General features: G+C 47.3%; 2 protein-coding genes across 2 annotated transcripts; one reads left to right on the forward strand and one right to left on the reverse strand.

Annotated features, from left to right (window-relative positions):
• The first annotated feature begins 323 nt into the window (after nt 1-323).
• Nucleotides 324-3,821, forward strand: LOC100282099 (prenylated rab acceptor family protein). Its single transcript, NM_001155012.2, has 2 exons — nt 324-1,202; nt 3,393-3,821. The coding sequence occupies exon 1, from the start codon at nt 620-622 to the stop codon at nt 1,199-1,201; it is 582 nt and encodes a 193-aa protein (NP_001148484.1). The 5' UTR covers nt 324-619; the 3' UTR covers nt 1,202; nt 3,393-3,821.
• Nucleotides 3,822-5,021: 1,200 nt separating this feature from the next.
• On the reverse strand, nt 5,022-8,148 carry LOC103649620 (RAP). Its single transcript, XM_008675359.3, has 3 exons — nt 6,039-8,148; nt 5,866-5,948; nt 5,022-5,422 (listed from the first exon to the last, which is right to left on the reverse strand). Exons 1-3 carry the CDS (start codon nt 7,807-7,809, stop codon nt 5,351-5,353), a joined length of 1,926 nt encoding a protein of 641 aa, XP_008673581.1. The 5' UTR covers nt 7,810-8,148; the 3' UTR covers nt 5,022-5,350.
• Nucleotides 8,149-9,054: the final 906 nt, after the last annotated feature.

Raw genomic sequence — 9,054 nt, forward strand, 5'->3', positions numbered from 1 at the left:
CTCTAAAGAGCTTCATAAATTTCATGAAACTAACCTATAGTTGTGATTTTTTAGAGTCGGAGCTCGTGGAGTTAGACCTGTTTGGGTGGAATAAGTTGGAACGAAGTTAAAAATTTTAAAGTGAAACTCTCCTAGCCTTTTAATTGCTAAAATATGAGCCTCCCTCATTACTTTTATAAAAAAAAATAATAAGTCTCTTCCAGGTTATGGCCAGCTCATGTCCTTGACCGTTCGATGCACCTACCCTACCCGACCCGAGACCATGAGTCCATGACCCGTGCGCCGGTTGCCATCCATCAGTGTGGACTGTCGAACCGGGGGATGGGTTGGGACGTTGGGTCCTGGTCCACGTGACCACGTCTAGCAGTAGCAGACTAGCAGGCTCTCGAAACTCACGTTCCCGTGTCGCTCAACTGGCACAGGACTGGACCCGTCCCGTACGGCATCGCACCCCGCAGCCGCAGGCCGCATCTTCCTCGCGTGCTCTGCCCTCTGTGCCTGCCCATCCGTTGATCCCATCGGCTTCCCCTTCCTCTTCCCCGATCCCCTTCCTCCCCCGATCCCATCCAATTCCACTTCCACACCGCGGGCCTCGCCGCCGACGCCGACGCCGCCGGCCATGTCCAAGTACGGCACCATTCCCACCTCCTCCTCCGCGGGCGGAGGGCCCGTGCCCCTCGGCGGCGCCTCCCCGCTCGATTTCATCTCCCGCGCCAAGGCTCGGGGCGCCTCGGCGCTGGCGACGCGCCGGCCCTGGCGCGAGCTCGTGGACGTCCACGCCGTCGGCCTGCCCCCGAGCCTCGGCGACGCGTACCTCCGCGTGCGCGCCAACCTCGCCCACTTCGCCATGAACTATGCCATCGTCGTCCTCGTCGTCGTCTTCCTCTCCCTCCTCTGGCACCCCGTCTCCCTCATCGTATTCCTCGTCTGCATGCTTGCCTGGCTCGTCCTCTACTTCCTCCGCGACGAGCCCCTCGTCCTCTTCGGCCGCGTCGTCGCCGACGGCTACGTCCTCGCCGTGCTCGCCGTCGTCACGCTCGTCCTGCTCCTCCTCACCGACGCCACCGCCAACATCCTCTCCTCGCTGCTCATCGGCCTCGTGCTCGTCCTCGTCCACGCCGCGCTGCACAAGGCGGAGGACAACGCCGCCGACGAGGCTGACCGCTGGTACGCGCCGGTGTCACAGCAGCCGTCGCACTGAGGTGTGATATCCTCCCTGCCCCTGCCCCGTTCTCCTTATGATGATTGTGTCACCGTTGGTGCTGCTGCTTGCTCCTGTATGATTTGCTAATGTGTTCCTTTCAATTGTCATGCTGTTGCAGCGTTGTTAGTTGTAATTTGTTCTTGTGCACGAGCACAAATGTTCACAGATAGTCATATACTGCTTTGCTATGAACGATTTAGTCTTGGCTTCTCTACTGTCTACTCTTTCCGCGAATTTTAGTTATCTTGTAGCTATCGACAGACTAGAGCAGCTGTTTGTGCAATTGGAGCTCCTATTTGTACATTCTTGTGACTCATGTGCAGCTGTGCTGATTTTAAGAGGAATAATATATAGCTGTGCTGATTTTAATCAGCTCCTTGAAGGAAAAAATGCCATGGTCATACACTCATACAGATCGCCTCGCCGTCAAGGCTTTCCTATGCTATATCGCCAGTCGCTATCGTTCCTTCGCCCATTGTAGTCTACGATTTCCCCGAAGTGATGATTGATAAGTAGCTCCCTTTCGAACATAGATTGAGACATCTTGTATTTCTATCTGCCGAGTTTGTCAACACTTTGTAAAGAAAAATCTGAAGAAACCTAAGTATCTTCGCAACAAGTTAGAAATGTGAAAATTGAGAATATGCGGAGACACAGTGCGATTCCAAGCACTTGTCATCTTCTTCTTAACCTTATCTAACCATACACATTCAAGAACAGTTCTAGCAATCATGTCATCCATTTCAGATCCATCTATAATATTTCGCCTGCCTCTCCCCTCTTTTTTGCCAATTTTATTCTGCTTCCCTTAAAGGTCATTTCAAGTGTCAGCCAAATGGGTATGGACGTGGGGCAGCTGTTTTGCGATTGTTTATATTTTAATTGATAAACCTGGACCGATAGGGTGTGCTAATTTTATTGAGAGTCAATAGTTTGGGAAGGAGTTGGGGACAACTTCCCTGGCACGAGGAAGGTACAGCTAACCTGTCAGGGCTAGTTTAGGAGCCAGAAAATCGGAGGAGATTGAAGGAGCTAAACCCCCTTCGATCCCCTCCGGTTTTCTGGCTGCCAAACTAGCCCTCACTGAATTGAACCAGCTACCGTTTGTTGGGCAGAATCCTGACGTGCAGCCTAGGTGAACAAACCTTCAAAACTAGAATATATAAGATCATCCGGTCTAGTTTTCATGAGGTCTGATGCGCTGACTTGTTTGCAGAAGTATTTCTGTTCCGATTTCGTTTTCCTGTTACCTAGTTGTCATTTTATTTCTGGGCTTATTAACCAGATCTTTTTGTCATGATGATAAACGTGCATTTTGTAATCCAAGTCCATTCGTTCACTTCCCAGGAGCCATAATTTATGAAACTTAATAATTACATTTTGTCATGATTTTCCCTATTTTGATGGGCCATTGCATTCTTACGTTTTCTGTTCATATACATTCTGGACTTGCTTTGAGTCTTTGACATCAATCATGGTCATGGTGCCATTTATTCTCATTCTCTTTTTGCTGCAGTCTGCAGATATTTCTGTGTTATGGTAATTGCCGGAGGAAATGCATCTGTTCAACCCTTGCCTAAATTTATGTTGAGGGCGAAAGTAGTCTGACTGTTAACATGATATTTATCTACAGACTTTTCTAACTGTGCCATACATGTCTTCTTTGTTGAATACTGACAACCCAGGAATGAAATGTCAATAATCTCATTCCTGCATCCAGAGATTTCACTTATCGAGTTTCATTGACCTGCTCATAATACTATTATGTAATGGATCACGTGAGCTGTGTTTGTGTTTGATCGATCGCTTATCAAAGATTCTGCTGCTTTTTTAATTCATGACCCCCCCCCCCCCCCCCCCCCCCCCAAATAATGGGTTTAGACATTCATGTTGAGCACATCATTCACACTTGAATCTTCCAAAGAGGGATACAATGGACTGATATGGACACAGATTCTCCACTTGTTCTTCTCATGTTGGTAAATTCAATTATGAGACAAATAAATCAAAGTCAATTATGAGAAAAAAATAGCACAAGTGGCTGGGAGCTTCAAAATTGGAATACGCAATGGCCTGCAGTTCTAATCAATCTGCTAGTATCTCTTTTTCTGTTTTCTCGCTAAGTTTAATACTCAGCAAACCAATTTTGATTTTGAAGACTGAGAAAAATGCTATGCGTGTCTTGCAGGATCTGAATGTGGCCGTTCTGCGCCTTGGCTGTGATCCTATTCTGTACTCCCTGTTTCCGAGTTCCTCCAGCTGCGCGAGCTGGGCCATCCCCATCTCATCTGCGATGAAAAACCTGTCCCTGTTGGTTGTGATTCACCTGCTGCCGGTTCCATGGGAAGTTTTGGATCCAGCGACGACGCAGGGCTGTTAAACTTGTTCTCCACGCCCATTTCTGTGGTACGTTTAAAGCGTCTCGTTCACGTGTATCAAATCCGGACTGAAGTCTAGTGTACATTTTGAGTTGGAGAAATGTGATGCCAGGGACCTGCGTTCAGATTTTATCGACGCCATGCATGTAGGCAAGGGATGCTGATATTTCAGACATGGTTTTATTCTACGTGGTGTCTGGGAGCCTGGGAAGAAATCTCGTTTTGCTTGATTGCCGGTTTCTCTCTTTTTTTTTTGAAATAGAAATGAGGTGTAACTCTGGGATTAGGCCTGATCCCAGTTGTTTCGGCTGCGCAGGCACCAACCGAGTGCTAAACTGCTAATTAGTCTGTCTCCAGCGGATTGTGGTCGGACCATATAAACTGTACTGTTTATCCCGAAATTTAAAATATGAGATGTGATAGGCCGCTGAAGACACATATATATATGGAAGGTAGAGCAACTCCAATAGTTAGCTAAATTTTAGCTCTCTAAATCACAGATTTAAGAAGTTACTAAATAACTTTGGGAGTAAAAAAATGTGACTCCAATAGTTATGTAAATTTTAGCTCTCTAAATCACAGATTTAAGAAGTTACTAAATAACTTTGGGAGTAAAAAAATGTGAGTTCTCCAATAGTTCTCTAAATATAGATTGTAGTTTTGTTTTATATCTATCCACATAAAAAAATAAAGTCACAAATGTCATCAATTACCTTCGTTATCTACATAATAAAGTAAACATTTTTGTTTAGAGAGTTGCTAAATGGTTGTCAAATGTAGAGAGAAAATAAGGTTAGATGAGAAGTTAAATTTAAAAAGTTTATTTAGAGAACTGTTGGAGATGAGTTTTTGTGTTAACTACTTAAATTAATGATTTAGGAAGTCTATTAGAGAACTACTGGAGTTGCTCTAAGATAGATAAGTCTGCAGAAGACACAGCCTTACGCTAGATTTCTGTGCCGGCCCGTGCGAACTTTCCTCCCGTTCGGCCTCCTCAGGCCAATGGCAATGGAATCCAAGAGCAGTGGGAGATCCCGGAGATGCATGGCGCCAGTCGCTGAGCTCCGGTCCCGTCGACAAATGTTGACACAGCCATTAGGCCTGATTTGGTGGATAAAGATTACGATGAGATCCATGGGAAGTAATCTATGAGGAGAAATCCTTTTGCTATTTAAAATTAAATAGTAAGGAGATTTTTTTCTATGAATCCCCTTGTAATCACTGTACACCAAATTAGTCTTTACTGGTCAAAGTTTTACACAACGCAAATTTACATAAAAAATTTGCTTAGAGTAGGATGTCACTTTTTGTAATTTAATGTTGAAAATATTTATCCCCAGAACATGCGAGCTTGTCTCGTCATGTCAGATTAATCTAACTCACATGTCAGATTAATCTAACTCAGCAAAGCACGACACAGTCTGCTGCAGACTGCAGTGTGCAGAAACCTCTGTAATGAGTTTATAGCCCGCTGCATTGTTTCAAGAATTACAAGCTTCAGCAATACTTTCTTCTCTGGCACAAAATAGTCCCCCGAAAACTAACATGTCACACATTAGTCTGAACTTTAAATTGTATTTCTCATTACCAATGCTCAGCTAAAATCTAACTTTCCAGGGCTCAGTGGAGCACTTCTGTTTCCAGACAGATTCACAAGAAATGTACAAGTGGACTGAACTTTTGGGAAGGCCAGTGTGGTTGTAAAATGAGTACTCTTGTAAAAGCAGATGCATTCTTGCTTAATCTCCATTGCCCAGAGTGTTGCCGCTTATTCAGCCTCTATGTCTAATATTCTCCTCAAATATTCCAATTGTTCAAACTCACCTTGTAGGTTCTCCCACTGTAATGGAAACGAAATAATCATGGTAAGTCTGAGAACAATAAGGAAACCTTTCAGCTATCTGACGGGCTCAGCCATTCTACTGAAATTCAAGCCAGAGCCCAGGGTAACAAAGTTTATATTGAGAGTTCGTACTTCAATGGAAATTGTAACACAATGCACATCAGGTGTTTGGAGTTTAGAATGGAATTAAGTGCGTGCAGAAATAAACGCATAGTTCTATCCAGCAAATTACTTGTGGTGCCTATGTTTCAGAAAAAGAAGTCTCTTTACTAATTTCTAATGTGCGTAATTTGAGACATTTTATTATGAAAATCTGGAATAAAAATACTAAGGGTACAGTAGAATACTCCAAAAACATTTGTGAACCATAACCAGGTTATAGCATAAATTCATAGCAGCTACCAATTAGTGCCACAAATGACTACGAGTGTGAGACTAACCTCTTGAAGAGACAACGAAACTAACTTCCACCCAGAAGCAGTAATGTAGCGTCGTTTAAATGCTGTGTGGCCTAATGGTGTACCTGCAACATCATCACACTCCAATCAGTTTCTTTGATGTTTCAGAAGGATGTTAGTCTGTAGCTCCATCAGGATGGCACACAAAAGCATACCTAAATTCCTAGAGAAGTGTGTTGGCCCATCTATCTCAAATGCAAGCTTCTCATCAACTAACACGGCATCAACAGTGTAACCATCGATGGCATATTCTCTAACCCACTCATGCCCGGTACTATAGAGGAGACGACCAACCTCCTTTTGAAATGAAGAAGTTGTCTTCTGGTTGAACCTTTTGCTCTTTCCAGCTTTTGCTATTTTCTCCTCAAGATCACTTCTTAAGCACAGTCCAAGATTCCGGTATTCAAGCTTCAAAGACTGGTTTGCAAGATATACTTGTGAAGCAAACATCATGTCTTCTCTATACTGATCCGAAACCCGTTGCTCTTCGAAGCGACTTAGAGTTCTCCACATATGTGAAAAGAATGGACGGTCCATTTGCCCAATAACAGCATAGGACCAAGCAATATTCCCAACCTGATCTCGGTTGAAGTTCAGAGTACGGGCACTGCTCGTACTACCATCTTCTCCACCAGAAAGTTCTTCTGCTGAGCTCCAATGCGCGCTTGATTTTATATCAGTTACATGGCATTGAAAACTGGTATCATTTTGAAAAGCAGTATCTAGTGCATCAAGCAAGGGATGTGGGCACTCGTTCAGAGAAGCACAACCCCATAAGAATTGAGCAAGCTCTTGCTCCTTGAATGTTTGCAGCAGTTGTGCTGCTCTCATGGCCAGAGATGAAAAAAGCCCCGGTGCTGATTGGCGCATGGAAGCGAATGCTCCTGCAACATTGGCAACGTTCTGTGCATTGAAGTCTTGAACCTTGGCCATGGCCACATCAGCTATCCTATCCATCTCTGGCAGGTATAGCAGATCACCGCCAATCTTGGACAAAGCCCAGGCGATGTTGGAGACACCCTGTGGCGAGCACTCTGGCAGGGCCACCATGGCCAGACCCACGAGCATGGACATGTCCCTCTGGCGTGCAAAGGCAAGCCGGTGCGTCTGCATCATGGACACCGCTTCCATGTTCCTGGCTATGCGGTGGAGCGCAGTGGCGATGTTAAGCGGCGTGAGTGGCGAGGGGCTGAGACCCTTTGCGACAGCAGTGATCACCTCTGCCGTGAGGTCCAGCACCTCGTTGGCAGTTTGCGCCTGGACGATGGAGCGGTTCAAGGACACCTCTTTGCTCCGGTTGGAAGGCGCGGCCGAGAACCTGGACAAGGTCTGGACGAAGGTCTCCCTGTTTCTCTGGCGCTTTTCGTCGAACATGCCGTCGGCGAACTGCGCGACCCGCAGCTCCAGGTCGTCCATGTTCTGCAAATCATCAACGACGTCATAGTCATCGTCGTCGTCTTCGTCTCCCTCGGCATCAGCCAACTGCTTAGTGCGGCGCTTGAGCTCGGCGGCCGCCTTCTTGAGCTCTTTCTTCTTGGCAGTCTTCTTCTTTTTCGTCTTCTTGGGCGGTGACACCATCCGCTGCAGAGCGGGCGCGAGGCCACGCTCCTCGATGGAGCGCAGGGCAGAGCGGCGTGCGCGGACGCACCAGTCAGTGGCCTCGGCTGGGAGAAGGTCCTCCTCTTCCTCCTCCACAGGCGAATCGGGGGCCACCGCGCTCGCCCCAAGAAAGTCAAGTTGCCACTGCGGCGTGGAGTCGGTGCGGTCCTCGGAGACGGCGCGGGACGGGATAGGCCCGCGCTTTCCGGTGACCCAGCCGAAGCAGCTGAGGTTGGGCTTGGTTGAGGACTTGAGCAGTACCGATAAGCTGCAGATGCCGGTGCTGCTTCGGGGAAGGGCGAGCCCGAGGGGGATTGCAGCTTCCATTCCTGCTCAGCGTCGGCTGCGATCGGGAAATGCGCCGCTTCCGAGCGTGCTCGTCGCGCTGCACAGGATAAGCTCCTCGCCGTCGCAGACTCACACGTGGTCTCCGTTGCCACCGCGCGGGCCGCGGGCCGCGGGGCGGGACGATGCGGCCGCCGGAGCCTCGTCGGAGCGCACGGATGTTGGGGAGTTTTGGAAGGGTCCGGCGGAATTCGCGCGACCTTCGGATGTGATAATATTACAGGATAAGGCTGGAGAGCAACGTACGGCCGCGATGGACGCTGACGAACCAAGGAACGGGCAGGATTGTGTTGCCTAGGCTAATCCGAATGGGCGTTTCATATGGGAATTTCGTAAACATGTAGTAATAACTAGGCGTTGAACGGTAATTTTCGGATACCGGAAATCGTTTTTGAAGTTTTACCCAAATTTAGATTTAAATAGAAACGGAACGGTTATCGAAAATACGGAAACGAAATCGGTAGAAAAAATCGAAATCGGAAACTGAAACAATTTGGGTCTAATACCCAATTTCTAGATTAGTAAAAAGGAAAGAGAGGTTATTAATTATGTTTATTCTCTTAACACATAATCCCTCATGTATAAGTGATTAGATTAATTAGTAAGTAATGAATAAAATAAGATATTGCATATCATGCCGGAGTTTTGGATTAAGCATTTAAATTTGATTCGAAAACTTGGCTCCAATATGAATTAGATAAAACCATGAAAGAAATAGAAAATGAAATAGAAAAAAAGAAAGAAGAAAGGGACCTCCTCAACGTTGTGGGCCAAAATCGGCCCACTCCCCTGTGTCGCCGCCAGGCCCACGGGAGTGTCGAATCGGCGCCGACAGATAGGCCACCCGTGCCAGCCACTCATGGCCGCACGCGGGTCAGTGCTCCGTGGGACCGCTTGTCAGCCTCTCAGCCACTTTCTCGCCACATGCGTCGATTGCCTCACTGCCATTGGACCCCGCCTCTCGGTAGGAGTCCCCCTCCGTGTGAGCACTGTGGTAGAACTGGTCGCGCGTTGGCGTAACCGCCTCCGAGAATCTCGAATTTCGGTTGTAACCAACTATCCGCCAGCTAAGCGATAGATGCGGGCTATCGGGGGTTATATAAGTCGTGCTCTATGAGCTATCCTCATGCAAAATTGTCGGTCGCCGCACAAATAGAGAGAGGGAGAGGGCGCATTCGCGAAATCGAGTGTTCACCGTCGCAGGGCTCCAACGAAGGGAGCAGGGAG

This window comes from Zea mays, chromosome 3 (assembly GCF_902167145.1).
Source record: "Zea mays cultivar B73 chromosome 3, Zm-B73-REFERENCE-NAM-5.0, whole genome shotgun sequence".
Classification (NCBI taxonomy): domain Eukaryota; kingdom Viridiplantae; phylum Streptophyta; class Magnoliopsida; order Poales; family Poaceae; genus Zea; species Zea mays.